This window comes from Watersipora subatra, chromosome 8 (genome assembly GCF_963576615.1).
Source record: "Watersipora subatra chromosome 8, tzWatSuba1.1, whole genome shotgun sequence".
Taxonomy (NCBI): Eukaryota; Metazoa; Bryozoa; class Gymnolaemata; order Cheilostomatida; family Watersiporidae; genus Watersipora; species Watersipora subatra.
In genome coordinates this window covers 30,832,838-30,854,684 of record NC_088715.1, presented here as the reverse complement: position 1 = coordinate 30,854,684, position 21,847 = coordinate 30,832,838, and the positions used below count along the sequence as shown (strand labels likewise).

Genomic DNA, 21,847 nt, shown 5'->3' with positions numbered 1-21,847 from the left:
AAATGAAAGATGCTGGATCCGCAGCAGAGATGGGCGATTGTGCGGTATGGGTAAAGTGTGGGACAAACTTTACGAACTGAGGTGTAGACTTGTTACCACTGCGAGTAAAGAGGAAGTACACCTCACAACCACGTCTTCTAATAACAACATAGATATCTGGCATCGACGCCTTGGACACTTAAATGATCAGCAGATTCGTTCCGTTATACGAGAGCAATCAGTTACTGGACTAAATAGTACCCCGATTGGAAAAGATACACTGTCCTTATGCGAGAGCTGTGTAAAAGGTAAGATCACGCATAAACCTTTTCCCCATTCACAAGTCGGAAAGTCTAGTCATAGGCTACAATTGATACATAGCGATGTTTGCGGACCAATGCAAACACAATCACTTGGTGGAGCTAAATACTTCGTAACTTTTATAGATGACTATTATCGTTGTTGCGCTGTCTACTTTATTAAACACAAGTCTGAAGTGTTTCAAAAATTCAAAGAGTTTGAGGCGGCTGCTGTTAATAGCACAGGCAACCACATTGCAACGCTTAGGTCCGACAATAGGGGTGAGTACGTGTCATCTGAATTTGAACAATATCTGCTGCACAGAGGTATTAAGCACGAACTGAGTGTACCGTATTCGCCTGAACAAAATGGCACCGCAGAAAGGCAAAATCGAACACTTGTAGAAGCAGCTCGTACTATGTTGCAGCATGCTAGATTGACCAACACTTATTGGGCAGAGGCCGTTGCCTCTGCAGCCTATGTGCGTAATCGTGTTGTAACATCAGCCTTGAGCAAAGGCATCACACCGTATGAACTCTGGTATGGCAAAAAACCCGATGTGAACAATCGCAAAGTATTTGGTTGTATCGCATATGCACATGTGAACAATAGTGCTAGACAAAAGCTAGATACTAAGGCATTAAAAGTAAGGTTTGTTGGCCACAGTACTAGATCAAAGGGCTATAGAGTGTTAGATGAGAATTCTGGTAGACTTTTTATTAGTCGTGACCTGGTGTTCAATGAATGTATGTTTCAATTCGATCATACTGATGTTTGTTGTAGCAACACAGTTTTCCCTGTGAATAATAAAACCTGCAAACTTGATGTAAGCATGAAAACCACTTGCACCCAACCTGCAACTCCGGAGATGACAGCAGCACACCCACGTTGGTCGCAGCGAGAGAGGCAACCGACAGTTAGATATAGTATCGATGAACACATTAGCTCTACCGTAGTAAGACACACTGCCTGCTTTGCAAATGACATCACCGAACCAAAAAAATTTGCTGAGGCTATGGGTAGTGAGCACGCAAATGAGTGGAGAACAGCAGCTGATGCGGAGTTTTGCTCGCTAACGACCAACCAAACTTGGAATTTAGTGGAGCTACCCGAGGGAGAAAAAGCTATAGGATGCAAATGGGTCTTCAAAGTAAAAAGTAAAAGCGATGGAACAGTTGAGCATTTTAAAGGAAGACTGGTGGCTAAAGGTTATGCACAAAGGTATGGAATAGATTACTGTGAAACATTTGCGCCGGTAGTTCGATACTCCTCAATCCGTACAATTCTAGCTAATGCTGTACAAAAGAACATGCATGTACATCAAATGGATGTTGAAACAGCCTTTTTAAATGGAAACCTGGACGAAGACATATACATGCTTCAACCTGAGGGGTATGCGCAGCCCGGCAAAGAAAAATTGGTTTGGAAACTAAGGGAATCACTTTATGGATTGAAGCAATCCCCTCGATGCTGGAATAAAGTTTTTCGGTCAGTCGTTGAATCTATCGGATTCAAGCAATGCCATGCTGACCACTGTGTATATATCCATCCAGATACACATGCAGTAATAGCTGTGTATGTAGATGACCTAATTTTGGCCAGCAAGACAGACAAGGAAATGTCCCAGCTCAAAAACAAATTCAAGAATAAATTCAAAATGAAAGACATGGGAGAAATACAACATTGCCTTGGGATATCGATAGCAAAGAAAGAGGGAAATATAGAGATGCATCAGAAACAGTACATACAACAAATACTGACTAAATACGGACTCTCTGATGCACATACAGCCTCAAAACCTGCTGATGTCAATGTAACACTGTGTAAAGATGATGGTGTCAGCCAGGAAGTAGATGCAAAGATGTATCAATCCATGACAGGAAGTCTACTTTACCTAGCAATTGATATAAGACCTGATATTGCGCAAGCAGTGGGAGCTGTAACCAAATTTAACGCCAAGCCAAACAGCACACATCTTACAGCAGTAAAAAGGTTTTTTCGCTATGCCGGTGACATAGATGATAGACACTCGACGACAGGTCAGGTTTTTATGTTAGCAGGTTGAGCTATTAGCAGGCTTAGCAAGAAGCAGCCTGTAGTGGCTTTATCTACGACAGAGGCTGAATACATAGCGCTCTGCTCAGCTAGCCAAGAAGCCATCTGGCTCAAACGACTGCTGAACGAACTGCGCCCAAAGGAACATTTGCATTCTGTAATATTATATGAAGACAATCAAGGAGCTATTGCTGTATCGAGTAACCCTGTGGAACATGCAAGAACGAAACATATCAATGTAAAATTCCACTTTGTCCGAGAGGCTAAAGAGAGTGGTCAAATCGAAATTCGGTATTGCCCTAGTGACAGTATGATCGCAGACATATTGACTAAACCCTTACCACGCGTGAAATACGAAAAACTAAGACCGGTGATGGGTGATGTCTGATGGCTTCATGCTGCAGTTGCAAGTGCTCAGTGGTACACATGTACATTAAATTTAGTGGGAGTGTTGTTATAATAACTTGTAATGACATGTGATTTCATTTGTCCTTTTATGTCCTTGTCCTGTTTATCCTTTGCCTGTACTTATTGACCTATGAGTTAGGCCTTACTGTCTGAGTTGCCTTCATGACGTTACGTTATGCCTTATGTTATGCTAGTCAGTCAGTTGTTCAGAATATATGCAAGCAGCAACAACACAGTGCACTGAATTCACGTTATAACACAGACAAAGTACGATATCTCATTTTTACACTTGCACCAATATTGAGAGATAATAGCATCATCGTATTCACAGTTTTGATGGATATCTGCTGGTGGAACAGTAATCTTTTTCAAACAAACATTCTTCTATGCAAGGATTTCTATTACAAAATCATGAACATTTTTTGTGCAAGTTTTATATAAGTATCTCCCAAGTTAGAAAACGGATAATTACTTATGTTGATGGCATTATAGCCGATTCAAATTTCGCGATTACCAAAAAAGGTAAAATAGCAGCACTCACTCCGATGGCGGTGAAAGTAATAGTTTTCTAACGTTTTGTAATAGGAACGTTGTGAAGGATCGTTTGAACTTTGTAGTGATTGTAGCTTCACATCACTTTATAAACACACAAAGTATAGATACATTGAATTTATTGCATAACAGTGTTTTTTTAAAAATATAGGAGATATAAATATGTACCAAAATTGTTTTAGATAGAGTTTGAAATTGCAAAAAATATTGATTACATTTCACGAAGCAATTTCCGGTAAAATGGCTGGCCGTAGGCTGATAGCTAAATTTTTTCATGTTTGTTATACAAAAATTGTTACTAATTCAACAAATTCAGGATTTTTATTTGTTTTCCCATTTTTTGTTCCTAATAATTGTATCATTACTAAATTATCCTTTAGTGTAATATAGTAAAACTGACATAAGTTAGCTATATTACTTGCTAATCATTTCACATTTATATCTAAACCCTTTTACAGTTGTTTAATTTTTTGTAATTGATTTGACCTGCCCAAAGCCTTTTTCTCATGATATGAAGTTTGAAAATTACAATGGCACATGTTGTTATATGTTAAACCAAAAATCAATTTTCTGACAAAATACTTTTTATTACCCGGGCGACGCTGGGTAGCATAGCTAGTTTTGGTATACATAAAGGAAAATCTATTTAAATCAAACATTTAAGCAAAATTATGGATTGCTATTTAATCATGATCACTTTTTTATAAACTCTCTAACCTGTCTTATCTCTTCAAGTATGCCTGTCAGTCCATAGAAATAGGTAATCAGCTCTAGGCAGCTTATGTCTGCTACTACACAGCATTGCTGCCATGAGCATGTACTTGTCATGTTGCTGCTGTTATTTGCTGATATTCTTGTGTAGGGTCTCAGCTCAGTCATCATGAAGAGAGAGAAGAAGGTCAAAAATGCCAAAAACCGACTCTGTACAATATGAACTAGTGACATTTTACAAAAATCTGGAGTAAACAATTACATCTTCAATGTCCGAGAGAGACTGATGACTGTAATTATTGTATGCAAATTTTGTAAAAAGCTGAATGTCTTTCATGATTTATTTTAATGATCCAAGAAACAGAAACGATGTAAACTCTACCAGATAAAAATTACACAGAAAAGCTTTGCTTACAAAATTGCACAAACATTTCCTACAGAAATGTATTTAATTAGAAGTGATGTCATTTTTAAATACAAATCAATCATTTAATAATTGTGCAGACAACCAGTTACAGAGGTCCATGTCATTGACAAACATTGTTTTATCATAACAATGATGCAGTCGAATGGCTACCTATTTGATTAATGTGAATAATTTGATTTAGACTTTTAATAACGTGAGTTTAAAATTTTTAATGCTTTGTACCCAAAGGATTTTTCCCAAAATCTTTAGGTACATTTTCAAGGTTGTTTAGCAAATTGGTTAAAACTTTTATTCAACAATATTAAAAAAAATCTTAGGCACTGGCTACCAATCCAACACAACTAATCCTAACATGTAATAAAACAAAGGTTAGAAAATTTATCACTAGTTGGAATGTTTTTTTATTCAAACTTTAAGAAGTTGGAACCATCCTTTATTTCAAAATTTATGACTACTACAATTTTTTGCTGTATGCTGATATGATATACTGCCTGCTCAAAAATTAAAATAAGTACTTTTAGGAGCATGAAAATCTTATGACACATTGAACATACCTAGAGAAGAGAATCTAGCCGTGGCTTTAGCACAGGTTGAAGTGATAAAAGTTTGTTACCATATAAAATCAATCAAATTTTTGTGTAAATCTTACATTAAGATATTTCACTTATCTAAATAAACGCAGGTAAGTTTGCAAACTGGATTTAACTTATGGTTACTTATGATTATTTAGGTTTCGCAATTCTGAAATATTGTGATAAGCAGGTGGCTTATTCATATATACTAAAATAAATAAAGGTTAGGTCGTACTACATATACCATGGTCTAATATATTATTATTTTGGCATCTTATTAAAATGTTTCTTTCTGAAAGTTATTATATATTCAAAAATTTTGCAGTTTCAAAATCGTTGATGATGTTAACAACATGTCTTTAACAACAGTCGGGTGTGTATAATTTGAAAATGCAATTTATGCTTAAAACAAACTGAACACAGTTATTGAACATTTGTTTCAACAGAATACGTAAAAACTTCACAGGACCACACCAAATAAATGGCTTTTCTTCTTGCAAGTTTCGATGCTAAAGCCTATTTAGTATAAGTAGCAATGACTGTAAACTGACTGCCGAAGCACTCTGTGTGCACATCTACACAATGTAGATGAGCACACAGTACATCAGTATACATAATTACATCTAAAGTAAATTAGATGTAATTAGTAAATAAGTCTGTAATCTTTAATGCTATCAAGTTTTATTGATTTTAATCTTGAAACATTCTGGCAATCAGATCACCAAAAAAAAATGTGAATCACTCAGACATCAAAAACAATCCAAAATTTTGTGTAAGCTCATTTTTAATAGTACTAGTCAAAGTTGTTGTCACAAAACTAGAAGCAAGAAAAACACATTCAAAGATTTTGCAAATAAGTTGCTTTAAAACCGTGGTTTTTCTACTAAATATTTGTCAATAATCTTCTTACCGCATAATGAATGAATTTGACAATTGGCGAGCGAAGGCCTCTGACAATAGCCCATGGATAAGAAATTTCGTTGTCTTTCCCACCGAAAAAGGTAACATGAATGTGTGAATTTTTGTCTGCATCTTTGACATTAACTGTATCTAGGTGCTGCTCATCCGTGCGCAGCTCTTCATCTTTCTTACGGACAAACTTCAGCAGGCAAGCCATGAGGGGCAAAAATGCGAAGAGCACAATCTACAAGACCAAAGTGTTTTCTAGAAGCCCTTTATTTTAAATTGGTGCGCAACTAAGCGTGCTATGCTAAATATGTAAATAGTAAAATGACTTGTGATGATAACAATTTATATCCCGTGTACATTATGATATACACGTATCTTATCCATAGTACTAAGCTTTTATATTTTAAGGCTGAAAAAAACTTTTTAGGTCATTCAATTGGCTTGTGAGGTGTTACAAGGTAAATTAGAGATTAAGAAATTTAAATAAAGTTTCAGTTGTCAAAGTTTTCATTTTTACGAACAAAACACAACAGATACAATTTGATACGATCTCAAGTCTCAAAGGTCGTCTAAAATGTGCTGATGATAAATGAAATCTTTTCTGTTCCAACAAATTGAAACGTTCTTTACCAAATGATATTTTTTATGCTACTAACCACTCCAAGATGAGTTCTTAAAGCAATGTCTCCTCGCCAAATTTTGCTAAGTTTAGCGTAACAAGCGGGCTGGGCAAGGAACTCTTCCCTTTCACCATGATAAGCCATGGAAAGAACGGTGGTACAACCCCAGTTGGGAGCTTCTCTCACTAGCATTTCGGATGTGTACTTTTGATCAGCTGACCAGCAGCAGTCTAAAATTCTGATTGCCAGTTTATCAAACTCCCTGCAACCAAAATATGTGCAAACTATGATAGAGTTAAAATTAATTACCTATTTTAAAGGAATCGGCCTGTCTCTTTTTTCTCCACAAAATGTCTAAGTAATAACACATAGTGTTAAACTTCATTGAGATATATGTTTAAATATAGATTAATATATCGATATACATTTAAGATTGGCAACAAATCATATGCAAACATGCAGAGAGTGTTCACACACAACTCTGCCGTGAAAATCGTTTGTGCTCCTTTTATATATCGTCCTTTTTAGGCTTACCCCTTTTTGTTTTGCACTCAATTTTTTATGGTTTTATCTATCATCTGAGTGTCCTGTACAGTGACCAAACCTTCTCCTGTGTTTACAAAGCTTGATCGACTCTCGCTCGACTCAAGGTGACCAAGGGGTTGATCGTTATGCCATGAGTCACGTCACTCTGCCATAACACTTCTCTTCTCTTTATACATCAATACACATGCAATATTAACATTAATCCATATGCAATTATGCAGAGAGAGTGCATGTACAAATATGTTTTAACAACCATTTTCTGTATTTATATGTATATTTTTTTAAGCTCTGCTCCTTTTTTATTTATGGGTGGTTTTTCTTACAGTCTTTGTAGTTAAGCAGGCATCTTGAACGGTGATCAAGCTTTTTTCCTGTGTCTGGGTAGCTAAGCCCTGTTAGAGTGGTAGCGAGGAAGTTGATTGCTAAGGCCCTGGTCATGGCGCTATGCTGTAACACTATTTCACCATGCAAGCTAATATGCTTTGATATTTTTTAGGAAAACCTTTTTATTATGAAGCTACTCTTAAATGTGTACAACAAATGGATGCAAATGCAATTAGCTTCAGTTTTTTTTGTTGCTATCAAGTTTGAACCCTATCAAGCTTAAAGCTTATAACAAAAGAGCAAACATGGATTTTATTATATGAAATACTAATTTTCTGGCAGTCTGGTGTGCCGTGAAAATGCCATATGTAATAAACATGTGCACAGTTGTTCTTAAAGGTGGAAAAGTGGTAGAGTGGAGGAAAGTGGTAGGGTGTTTGACTGGTAAACTAAATAGTCGTGTTCAACCTAAGTGCGGTGCAACCCTGGTTCTAACATTCTTCAAGTTGTTAAGGACAGACCGAAGTAAATAAACAAACACAGCTCTTATTATGGTAAAAAAATTTACCTGTTACAAATATAGCTTAGACTATAAGCATAACTAAACAAGATGTTGATGAGCTTCATTATATTTATAAACAGCTTCCAATCTCTCTCTCAATGTTTGTGCTACTACTGGAGCCGGTTTAGGATTCTTGACTATACAGAGTATATAGTGTAACAAGTAAATTTAGTATAGCGCTTAATAGCTAAGCTGCTTTAAACTCCAAAAAATTAGCATTAAATATATCTATTAATTTTATAAACTTGCATTGTTCACTGCCAAAATCAAACCCTGCCAAACGACTGCCAACATATTCATCTATAACAAAAGATTGGATGAAGTAAAAGACAAAGGTTTATGCTTTTTATTTGCAAAAGAGCCTGGTTCATGTCCTTGCATTGGATAGAGCAGATATAATACTCAGGTTTTCTTGTACACAACCTAACTACTGTGCTAATTTAAACTCATAAAAGTTACATCCAAAATATCTTCACTCATGTTATAAACTCATATTGTCTAGCAATAAAAATAAACTAAAGCAATTGTGCCAATTCATGGTAGCTGCACATTTATATTAGCAGTTTTGATGACATATTTGTCTGAATTTAGGCCTACTTAAAGGCTCTTTGACTCTTAAAACAATTTAAACAAATAGATGCGTTTCTTGTGAAGTTTCAAAAGCGGCACACCAATAATAACTAGAAATTCTCCTGTCATACAGCCAAAGATCAAAGTGATATCGGAAAAAAGAAAGGGTACTGATGGTTGAGAAATGCAATATTAGCAGTCAAATGGCACTGTAGTGCAAAATGATAACTGCAAAGGTAGCTGTAATGTACTGGGTGTTATTATGTACAAAAAACAGCGATGATGAAAAGAAAAGATGATGAATAATTTTCGTGAGTTGTGTGCACATTTGCATTTATCATACATCTCCCAAACAATTCCTTTGCTCGTGTGTAGTTGTGGGATAATCTTAACCCACATTATTTATGTAAATTTTAGTGTTTTTGTTTCTGACATTTTGACCTTTTGTGCATCTTATGTCTAGTTATGAAGATTAAAATCTTGCAATAAAAATCTGTATTACAGAAGACTTGGTCTCTGAACCTCTGTTTACAAGGCAATTAACGAACCCATTAAGCTACACAAGATAGTCGTTAGCTGGTTAAAATACGCATGGCTACTCTGTGCCACCAAAGTCACTAAAGCTTGCTCTCGCGGCTCTTATTAGTAATTGTAACAATACCTATACTAGCCTACTCAAATTGGCCAATGGTAATTACATTACTGGCTACTGTTTATAAGCTGTTTTTGACACCCAAAAAATTGGCTGGTAATACCTAAAAATATATTTTCAGTTTGTTATTGCTAGTTTTACTATATCCAAATTCTATTTATCTAAACCCTTTTTCTAAAGGTCACATTCAAAGAGATATATTCTCACTGACAAATTTGGAATAATACTGTTCCTGTTTGAATGTTTTAGAATAATTCCTTTTGCTAAAAACCAACAATAATGTTGTAAATGAAAAACTAACAGTTTAATTTTCAGATTTAGTTAGAGAATTATTAAATAATTAAAACATTTTTGTACTGAAAGTAAATGTCACAATTTAATGTTTGTAAATTTTATTTTCATTAAGTTATCAACTCTCAAATACATTTTAACTTGACTTATTTATACATGTACATCAACACTAAAATATTTTGGTTGAAGTTACTTCGGTTGTAAATGATGTTGAATCATTTACAGTTGAATCATATCAAATCGTTTGCCAAAGCAATTATCTTCCAGTAAAACTTAGTGATGTTAAAACACTAGAGGAAATGATCAGCTTACCATAAGAACTATCCAAATAAAGTACAAGTTGATTACTGAAAAAGCCTCAAAGTTTTAGCTTAGATTGAATGCGTTGTTTTACATCATTGTGACTAGCAAATGCCTCAAAATCGTTGTCTCAGAAAATGGTCATGCGGAATCGAATAGCTAATAATCAATTACTACAGTATTTATTCTATGGAACCCTGACTCTGTCTGTAAATGCTACAGCAGTGAAAGAAGGTAAGCAGAAATGTGTGTTATATCACATACAGTACTGTGTATGTAAAACTTACTTAGAGTTTTCAAGATAGGAAGCATTAACGTCGATACTTTCCTCGTGGTTGCTTTTTCTTGCCATTCCTTGCATGATGGCAGCTCCAACGATTGCACTAGCTACAAGTTAGAGCATAATGGCTACATTCTTCACAGATGTTCTTCAAAATATCACATGATTTACTGAAACAGTAAAACCGGTGGGATAGATGAAAGGTTAACCTTGATAGCTTAAAAAATCGATTTTTCGTTCCAATCTTAACAACATCTTCTATTATTTATTTGATGTAAACTTTTAGAAACTTGTTGTATGCATGATTTCATTGTACATATAAACGGTGCCATACTAATTTCTAACAGCTTGGAGCAAGGATTAATTAAACCAAGCAAAAAATGATTGATCACTTCAGAATGTACCTGTATGGAAGAATGCACCACAAATAAAAAAGGAAACTAATGGGATCTGTATACATATTCCTTGTAATGGAAAATGGACTTTCTGTGGCTCTTTTAAAAATTTAAAATCATTCAGTAAAGCAATAGCTAATAAAAAAGAAAAAAACCAATTGCTAATACCAATAAGTCAGGGCAGATATATAATTTGGACCGTCACAATTTTGAAGCAGAAACAAGGGGAGTAACAAAACCTAGTTAACAATCATACAATTCCAAAAGAACATAACACCAAAAAGACTAAAACTATTTACTACGTTCTGGGCAAGTCTGAAAACAAAAATAGTTATCAATTGTCTTGCTGCCGTTTATGAGGTTTTCAAACTTGGTTTTATGAATAATGTATCATCTATATTCTTTAAAGTTTGTGTTCGAAGTTGTGTATTCATGTATTCGTGTATCTGTGGATGTGATTGTCCAGCTATAGCTACTATTTTAGAATTGCGTCCGAGTGTTACGGTGTCTCTGTTAACAAACACTTTTGGACATAAGTATATGCAGCACAATGCTTCTTCGTCTTTCTTCGTTAGGGCTAATTTATTCGACCCACGAACTCAACAACATTTTATCTCAAACTTGAAGTTTGGCAATTTGTGTGGTGATTATACATGTTATCAAAATGTATACCTTTCTGAACTGGCCATGGCGAACTATCCTTATTCATTTTCTAGTAAATTCAGTATTAATTATAATAGAAATGATTTGCAAACAAATAAACGATAAATTTTTTGTTAAAAGTTTTAATTTTACTAAAATTCTATAGCTGCCTGATATATCGACATGTCGATCTGTGCCGATGTTAATGCCATATTGACATGAGTGTGTAATGCTAAGCTTTTACTGATATAAGGCATAATATTTTGTGGCCAATGTGTTTCTATTGTTAATAAACCATCATTTATAATTAAATAATAAATATTAACCCCATTTTATGCGCAATATTTTGTTGGTGGTGTCAAAATGAATTAGATGCAGAGCCAGAAGTGCTATTGACACTACACATTAATTGTGGCCGCAAGAAAATCATCGAAAATGTAAAAAAATTTTCATTGAGGTTAAAGAGAGCAATGGACCTTTGGCCTTTTACCGCAACACTAGAAATAAGCAAAACTAAATTAACGACTGTTCCTCGCAAAAAAATTATTCTAATGGTAGAAAGTTGTAGTTGGATTTCATTTTGTGGTATTAATTTGTGTTGGGCTGTACCTTGTTTTGGTGTTTTTAGTTTGAAGTAGATGGTTTTAATTTTAAAATAGTTGTTTTCTAACATTTGATTTCATCACAGGTTTTTTGGTGACATCACATTTATGTCACCAAAAAACCTAACATCATTCTTTATTCATTAGGAATGCAAATATCAAATCGAATATCGATATCTTAAATTTTTATTGCGTATTGTATTGAAATGCAGAAATCCCACATTACACAGCATGGACAAATACAAACCCAAAACTTCCATCAAGTGTGCATTCAGTAAACTAAATTCATTTAAGTTAGATTCAGTGTTAATGTTTAAGAACTCTTCCCATATTACTTGTAGTGTTATATCATTTTGCAGATTCTAACCAAAAAATGCACTAAAGTCATTTTAGGTACCCAATATAGTTACTAAGGTTAATTTGGTATTTTGAAATCAATTTTTTCGTGATGATGATTTTTCCCAGGAAGTCATTGCATTAAATAATGACTATTGGTTTTTATACCACTTAATGTACGTCTATAGCCTATGATATTTTTGCATGCCAACACTGAAACGAACTGAAATCATATAGTGGTATACCAAATAATTTTTGATTGTAATCTTATTGAAATAGATTATATTTAATCATTACTCTTTAATGATTTCACATTTACATTTAAACACTTTTACATTTTTATTTTTCCTTCTAATCTATTTCAACGAAACGCTTTTTTTCAAGTTATGAAATTTTCAAATTACAGATGTTTGAAAACCTATATAATTCATTTATATTTTAAAAGTCCTTCACAAAAGCCATTCCTCATGATAATAAGTTTAAAAATAACAATTGTTTGACTTGACAAGTTTGAAAACTTTTACAGCTGTTTTTTTTCTCTTAATTAGCTTCAACTGCACAAAACACTTATTTCATGATATGTAGTTCAAAATTGGAATGACAAATGTTGTTATATGTTAAATACTAATCAATTTGTTGTCAAAAGCTATTTTTATTACCCCGGCAACGCTGGGTAGTACAGGTAGTTCAACTATGAAATTGATCAATTTGATCAAGGGGAATATAGGCCAATCTGGTCTCATTGTTCACTCCAATTTTTCTGCCTTATATACTGCAAACTTTTACAATCCTACAAGTAGAACACTTGTGATCAATATCACGTAATAAGGTCAATAATAAGGTTTCTAATAAGGTCACAAAATGATTGACTCAGCTCCTGCTTTGCAGGTCATACATAAACTCAATATATCCCATTGCATTTCATTATCAGTTTATTTTTTCCTTACTATTATATATTATTATTATTATTTGTTATATGTTTCTGTATATAAAAATATAAAGTATAACAATATATAGTGGTATGAAAGAAATATAGCACAATATTTCCTATTGAGATAACATATTTCTTATCAAGATAAAATCTGATACTACGAGAATGTATCTCGATAGGAAATTTGAAAGTAGGAGACTCAAAAGTGCGCATCAGACGAAGAAAAAGAAAGAACAAAGCATAAAAGCTTAAGCAACCTCCATGGCCACCACAGATAAGTTGCTAGCTGAAATACGATCGGCTGCTCTGACAATGGAGATTCGTTGTGACAAGGAGGAACTTGACTGGCGCATGAAACCTCTTCATGGTGCTTACCATCGGCAAAAATCTACTGTTGGCGATTTTCACCAGTCATATATGGGTTGAAAAAAGAGAACGTAATGGCCAATACAGAGTCGCTACTCATGGCAGCCCCTAGAGCAAGGGCTTCAAGCGAGGCAACTTTGAACAAAGATCTATTATAATAGAAACGATACTAAATGCAGACTGTGCAAAGATGCATCTGAGACCATCCAACACATCATCAGTGGATAGAAATGGATACATTGAGTGGAGTAATCATGTTTCAGGTGTTGTGTACAAAAATTTAGGTGATGAGTACATCCTTAATATACAACAAAACTGGTGGCAAGCTCGTGGTAAGGGCTAAGAAAATGATCTTGCTAAGATCCCCTGGGACTTCTCCATCCAGACTGACAAGCATGTCCTAGCAAACCAACCAGATGTAGTGGTGGTGGGCAGGGGGAACAAAATGTTCACCATATTATATATAGCAGTGTCCAATGACTACAATATAGCTAGCAAAGAAAAAGAAAAGGTAGAGGAATATCTCCCTCTTGGAGAAGATTTGAAAAATGCTGGAATGTAAGAACAACTGTAATTCAAATAGTCATTAGGGCAGTGGCTGCTACAGCACCTACGCATAAAATATGGCTTGCCCAGATAGCGGCAGCAATCAACTCCAGTGAGTTCCAGAAAAGTACGCTATTGGGAACAGCTAAGGTCTTGGGGCGAATGCTCAAACACCCAGGTCTCTGATAGGAGACCTGAGTTAGAGCAAGAATTACCACTCAAATGGGCTAACCTGGGTAAGGAAACAATTTTATATACATATATAATAAAAACAATCATAGTATATGATAATAATATAAAAATACATGTAAAATCAAATTTGAGCAAAAGTTACCAAAATCATTAAAGATTTTACTACTAAATAGTTTCGTGCATAGTAAGCTTCATTTAAAACGACCAAAGGCCAAATGACCAATTTCAACAGAAACAAAGAGCTGGAATTGCCGCAACGCAGGCCAGTACCCACTAAACGGGAAACGCTTAACAGAGAGTGTTATATACCAAGCTGTTGTGAACGCAGACAATGCACAATGCCAGCCACAATCATATAAAAGGCTGACTAAGACATCATTTATGAAAATATATTATAACCACAAATAATTCTTCCATTCTTCCAACAACAAAAAACTCCAATAAACTGAGCAAGTTCATGTGGAAGCTGAAAGAGAATGACATTAACTAGAACATAAACTAAAATATTTTTTAAGCACGTGTCTTCTTTAAATCGGTCGACTAAACTCAGCAACTTCTGTTAATGGGAAAAAATCTATATAGTTGACAAGCCACAGCTATCAACATCAAACAACAGAGTAGATATGATATATACATGTAGACATGCACAAAATCACAGACTGGGTCGCATTACATGAATTCTGTTTCCTTACAACATCTTTTTATAGTCTCTTTATTCGTATTTATTTTAAACCTATAATTTCTCAGCATGCGTTCATACATTTTACCAACCTTTGGTCATTTTACCGGAATAAGCCAATTCCTAATCATAAAACTATGTAGTAGTAAAATGCTTTAATGGTTTTGGCAGCTTTTACTCAAATTTGATTCTAGTCAGCTCTAGTTTTACTATTGAGCACTGTTTCAAACAATGCAATAATCCTTCATATAGATTTATTCATGTATATATATGACAAATATATAAAAAAAAATTGTTTCCTCACCCCGGATACCCCGTATGGGTGGTAAATTCTGCTCTAACTCGGGTCTCCTACCAGAGACCTGGGAGTTTGAGCACTCGCCTCAAGATCTTAGCTGTTCCCAATAGCGCACATTTTTGCAACTCACCTGAGTTGATTGTTGTTGGTATTTGGGCAAGCCACATTTTATGCGCTGGTGTTATTGCGCCCAGTGCCCCAATGACTATTGGGATTACAGTTGTTCTTACATTCCAGCATTTTTCAATCTCTTCTCCAATAGGGAGATATTTCTCTACCTTTTCTTTTTCTTTGCTGGCTATATTGTAGTCATTTGGTACTGCTATATCTATTATAGTAGCCCTCTTGTTTTCCTTGTCTACCACCACTATATCTAGTTGGTTTGCTAAAACATGCTTGTCAGTTCGGATGTAGAAGTCGCAGAGGATCTTAGCGCGGTCATTTTCATTGACCTTACCACGATCTTCCCACCAGTGTTGTGGTTTATTAAGGCCATACTCATCACATAGACTTCTATACACAACACCTGCGACATGATAATGCCGCTCAGTGTATGCGTTTCCTGCTAGCTGGTTGCATCCACTGATGATGTGTTGGATGGTCTCAGGTGCATGTTTGCACAGTCTGCATCTAGGATTGTCTCTAGTGTAATAAATTTTCGTTTGGAGTTGCCTTGTTGGGAGCACTTGCTCCTGGGCTACCATGATTAGCGACTCTGTATTGGCCGTTAGGTTTCCTTTGTTCAGCCACATATATGTCTGGTGAAGATCGCCAATCTTAGATATTTGTTGGTGGTAAGCACCATGAAGAGGTTTCGTGTGCCAGTCAATTTCCTCATCATCAGGGCGTAGGTCCGTTGTAAGAGCAACGGATTGAAATTCAGCTAGCAACTTATCCGAAATGGCCATGGAGGCTGCATATGCTTTGATGCTTTGCTCCTCTTCTTTCACTGTCTGATGTACACTTTTGAGTCCCCTACCACCATCTTTCCTATCAAAATACATTCTAGTAGTATCAGATTTTGGGTGGGGTGCTCCATGCATGGTCAGCAGTTTACGAGTTGCTATATCTGTTTCTTTGATGGCTTCCTCAGTCCACTTTATTATGCCTGATGGATATCTTATTACTGGGAGTGCGTAGGTATCTTTTGCCATGACTTGGTTCTTGGCATTGAGCTGGCTTCGTAAGACCTGCAGAAGGCGTTTCTTGTATTCGGTAATGGCTTTGTGACCTACCTCGGCTTCGTGGTTGATGTCGCTTTGCATAATCCCCAAGTACTTGTACCCTTCTTCTATATCTTTGATGGTACCATTTGGCATTCTTAGGCCATCTGTGAGCATAGAATGGCCTTTCTTAAGAATTAGCCATCCACATTTCTTAATACCGAAGGTCATTCCAATGTCCTTGCTGTATACCTAAGTGAGGTGTATTAGCGAATCAATATTCCTTTCTTTGTTAGCATACAGCTTGATGTCATCCATGTAGAATATGTGGTTTATCTTGGTGCCACTCTTAAACTGGTACCCACATTGAGTCTCCTCCAGCATATTGCCTAGAGGGTTTAGGCATATGCAGAAGAGCAGCGATGATAAGGAGTCACCTTGATAGATGCCTCGCTTAACTTTGACACTCGCCAGCTTTTTGCCATTAGCCTCCAGTTCCGTCTTCCATTAGGTCATTAACATCCTGATGAATGCCACAAGAGCAGGGTGAACATTGTACATACTGAGTCACTCAAGTATCCAACTATGGGAAATTGAGTCATAGGCCTTTTTGTAGTCAATCCAAGCCATGGCAAGATTTGTTTGCCTTTTCCTGCTGTCTTGACAGACCGTCCGATCCACCAGTAACTGATGTTTGGCTCCTCGGGTGTTGCGCCCAATTCTTTTCTGAGCACTGGTCATATAGTGACTCCTGTGCTCTTCCAGTTTGTCTGCAACTATTTCTGAGAGCAGTTTCCAAGTGGTGGGCAAGCAAGTTATTGGTCGATAGTTTTTGGGGATCGGCCCCTGCTTTGGATCTTTAATCAGAAGTACAGTTCGTCCTTTGGTCAGCCATTCTGGATGGTCACCTTGTTCTATTAGGCATTCCATCTGTTTAGCCATTCTAGTGTGAAGTGACGTCAATTTCTTCAACCAGAAGGCTTGAATCATGTCATGGCCAGGTGCTGCCCAGTTCTCCATACGCTGCACTCTGCACTTGATGTCCTCTTTGCTGATGGTGAGTCATTGCTGAGCCACAGTGTGTTGATGGCTCTCTTTAAGCCTATTCAGCCAATTTGCAGTGGTTTTATGAGTAGTCTCTTTCTCCCAGATGCCCTTCCAGAACTTTGAAGGTCTAGATCGGGGAGGCTCAGACATTGGCCTCTGTAGTTCACCTTTGAACTGGGAATACAATCTAGATGGATTATTGATGAACAGTTTGTTCGTTCTCTTATTATTCTGCTCTTTGGTGTACCACGTCAGTCGTGCCGAGAGTGCTACTAGCTGCTGTTTGGCAGATTCTAGAGCTTCTATTGCGGCTTCCCTTTTTGGACGCTCCAAACGGTGGTTAGATCTCTCACTGAGCCTACTAACTTTCTTGCATAAGTCCTTGATCTTATTTTGTAGCCTCAGCTGCCAGGATGGAATGACTTGAAGCCTTGTTGGCAGTGGCTTAATATCCATCTCCTCCAAGATGACAGTTGCTGTACTGTAGATTAAGGCATTAGTCGCAATGATCGATTCAGATGAGATCGACTCCAGTGCCAAGTTAATGTCTTCTAACAGCTTCTTAGGTATGGCCTTGCTAACTCTTTGTAGTGGTACCCTGCTTCCATAATCATTAGCAGCCGACAACTTGTTGATGATATTTTCCGCAAGCTCTCTCACCCTTGGGTCAAGGTCGAAGTGCATGCCTTCTTCAACCTGTGAGTCAACACATGATCGTGTAGGCGTGACAGTGTGTGTTGACAAGAACTCCTCATTGGTTGAGGTTACTTGGGTGAACTTTTCCCTAATTTCATATGCCTCAAGTTCCGATATGAGGTGCCGCTTGATTATGTTACTCCTCTGAGCTACAAGGTGCTTAGCGGTTAGTGGCAATTCAGGGCGCATGTTTATCTACAGTTGACGCATCCTTCCCATGTAGCCCAACTTTTGAGGTTCACTCATAAAGTAGCACTGCATAAGGTCCGTGTTATCAGTCCGAGTCCATTTCATCCGTTTTGAAACAGCAGCCCATTTTTCACTGCCTTGTCCTGGTTCAGCTACAGGCAGCGCGGACCTTGTTTGACCGGGCGACGTCCGAGCCGGCATGGCTTTGATTATTGCACTCATCATAGAAGTTGTAGATGTTATACAAGCAAGGGTCTTGTTTAAGGACCACCAGAAAAAGTGCAAATGTTGGGGTTTGAACCGAGGACCTAATGATCACGGTTTCAATACCTTACCAACTGCGCTATCTGTCCTGTGTATATCTGTAATATATATATATTCATATATATATATATATATTTATATATATATGACGGATATATATATATATATCCATCATATATATATTCATATATATATATTTATATATATGACATATATACGCATATATATGTATATATATATATGTATGTGCATTTATATATACAGAAGGGTGCTTCTATTATGTATACCTCCCATAACGTAAATTATATATGTCCTGGAAAATGTATGTAAGTATTTTGCTTCATGCTATGTAAAAAATTTCACTTAAAGTAAAAAGTCAAGTTGGGTGAGTTTCCCAATACGATTTGAATGTTAGTTTATCTTGTAGAAGAAAAGACGTCATGTGTATAGCATCATATCTATCATATGTATATAGCTTTCACGACATTCTAGTTCGTAATAGAACATTAAATGTTCGGCAAGAAGGAGAACAAGATGGCTGCGCATTTGTTTGTAATGACAAAGGCGATTGATTGATGCAGGCGTTACAGCATCGATCTACCAATCTGAATGTCACAAGTTGGGTATCATTGAGAGTTGTTATTTATCCTAACCTGGACCTTCTGAACACAAACAGATGACAAACAGGTAAAACCGCTTTTATAGTAAAAAATATTTTGGTGTTTTGCCATATTGTGGACATACAAAAAAATTGCTGCTAGTTTTATTTTGCAGAATAGACTTTTCTGTTTAGAAAAAAATAAGCGAATTGTTGCAAACGGCATTGAAAATGTGCAGTCCCAATCAACTTGTTGTAAGATTATCACAATCATGGTTTATAAAACTAGTGAGATGGTTCATAAAAATCAGAAAGTTAACCCACAACTCAAAAGGTCAACTCAAACATTTTTCAATGGCCATAGGTGTGGATTTAAAAATATCTTTGAATTGATTAGGCAATTCCAGTGTATTTTACTGCTCCTATAATGTAAAATCCTTAGAACGTAAATATTCCTGAAATCAATTATTTATGTTGTAGGAGCCACTAGTGTTTAAACATGCATATACCTATATAAAGTATTATAGCACAAATTTGCAAGTCAAACGATTTAAAAATGTTTTCTAAATATAATAGATCTGACTTGAAGCTTGAAAACGGTGAGAAAAATATATGTTAAACACAAAGTTTGAAATAATAAAATCTATCTTTATAATAAAGGCTTATTGTCTATTAGTTTGTTCATTATCATAAAGCACAGAAAATAGAGTCTTCAGTAAGCATTCTGAGAGCTGGGAAGATGGCTGAATAACTCTGTTAATTAGAGTGTCAGGTGAATCAGCTGAATGTCATGGATTAGTGCTTCCTATTGTTTGAAGCTCTAGTCACCTACTTATGTTTTGTCATCTATTTCTATTTTAAAATATAATATGACTATTATAACACCAAAATAAATGGCTTTGACACCCATGCTGTTTATTATTTCTGACAATTCAAAACTAATATGAAAGTAATTTTTTACTAATGACGAATCATTGAGTTCTTGTAAACAAATCTCACATAAAGCTCATTTGAGATAGAAAATACCATCTGGAAAATTTAATCGGCTCAAAATATGTCATTCATAGTAACAAATAAAATCTATGTTAAATATTTTGTATTTGTCATTTAGAAAGCTATCATTTGAATTGGCAGAAGGCAATAAAGAAACTTACTTTGATAATCCTTTTTGGCCTTAATTATCCTCAAACTGAATGATAACTGTAACTACAGTTTGTATTAACTTAATGACATTTTTAGGTTAGAAAAATGCTAATTGTTGTACATAACTTTGAAATCTTAATTTAAATTAATTTACCAATTTGATCATTAGAGAGTTTCCAGAATATTTTAGCAAGATCCATCCTGTTAAAAAGAGTTGCCCACAGAAATAGGTGCAGAGCAGGATCCTCGTAAGCTGGGTTGTCATCTGAAATAGAGCGATTAAAGAGCAAACAGCTTAGTAATTGTTATACTTGACATAAATTAGTTAGAAAATAAGTTAGAAAACTTAAAAATTTATTAAATCTCAACAATTTTAATCAAAAAATCGAATAAAGCATGGATATGAATTTTACGCTAAATTGTATGGGAAGTTTTTATGCCAAAATCGAGCTATAAAATAGATTAATAGACAGAATTTTTGAAATTCTTGATAATGGCTTTTTGCTTACCACTGATTTTAAGATGAAGTATATCCACAGGAAATTTGCAAAATTATGATGAGTTTTGCTACAGTTCAATAAAGTAAAATTGGTTTATTATAGTTAATGTGTTTCAGTTTTATATGGTAACAACACACCTATGCAAAATATCATGAAAACTTTCCAATAATGGCATGGTACAACGACGCTAATGCATCTTTAACTAAACAATATTCAATACGAGAAACGCTGCATAATAAAACACCCTTTGTTGTGAAATGCTCATATTATTTTTTCTAAAACCTTTGTAAGGCATGTGTATTTTAAATAATAACTTGAGGGTAGTAAAAAAAAAATATGACTACGTAAGTTATTTATCACTTATTGTACTCAAGCGAACCAGAAACACCATACAAGTAATTCACTGGTTTTGTTGTTCAAATAAGCAAATAAAGTTCATGTAGACAGCCAGAAAAAAATAGTTGTGAATATTCAAAATCAGGTAGCAAATCGAGATAACATAAATAAACTAGAAGGTCATAAGTCGGTTATATGTAATCCATCTGCGAGCAGCAGACTGCCACAAACAAAAACCGCTAGAACTTATCAGATTGTTACCACCATGTTTGAATGCAAACTCAAGTCAACCATATAAATTCCCTTTCTGAGCATCAAACATTAAAAAATGCCATCACAATGTTTCAATATGAATTTCAGCAAGAGTGGCCTGTTAGTATCCATGAACTTGGCTAAAGTGACTTACTAGTCTCGCCAGCCTTGTAAATGTTAGGGTAACTGTGACCAAGGATGAACTTGAGCATTTTACCAACATTTTTCATGTAGTCCTCGGGTTTTAGAGTAGAACCCTAAAAGTTCACATAAACTAAATTTTACATAAAATATAATGTGAAGTGACGCCTTTAAAATAAACTCACACAAAACTTTTAGGTATCAGAAAGCATTGCTAATTTTCTATTATTTGTGATTGTTTTTATGTTTGAGGTGATCTGATTGCGAGGATGTTTGGGTTCAAAATTGATAAAACGTGATCATGGTTAAGACACACTGATAAAGAAAAATTGTGATTGTAGCTTCTCTAGTTGCAAAATGACTGACACAATAAAGAAGCATAACCCTGCAACTAGAGTGCAATAGCCAATATCAACTACAGCAATGATAACATGTTTCTTTGCGCTTAAACCGCAATCAAAGTTTGGCCATTT

At 35.5% G+C, this 21,847-nt stretch overlaps 1 protein-coding gene across 1 annotated transcript in view; it reads right to left on the bottom strand.

Moving 5' to 3' along the window:
• Positions 1–5,797: 5,797 nt before the first annotated feature.
• Positions 5,798–21,847, bottom strand: part of LOC137402449 (transient receptor potential cation channel subfamily M member-like 2) — a 33,266-nt gene continuing 17,216 nt past the window's right edge. Inside the window, exons 11-16 of the mRNA XM_068088949.1 lie at positions 21,388–21,490; positions 20,300–20,410; positions 10,066–10,165; positions 6,570–6,795; positions 5,915–6,148; positions 5,798–5,821 (exon numbers count right to left, since the gene is read on the bottom strand). Of these exons, the coding sequence (XP_067945050.1) occupies positions 5,798–5,821; positions 5,915–6,148; positions 6,570–6,795; positions 10,066–10,165; positions 20,300–20,410; positions 21,388–21,490 (798 nt within the window). The remainder of the gene's footprint in view (positions 5,822–5,914; positions 6,149–6,569; positions 6,796–10,065; positions 10,166–20,299; positions 20,411–21,387; positions 21,491–21,847) is intronic.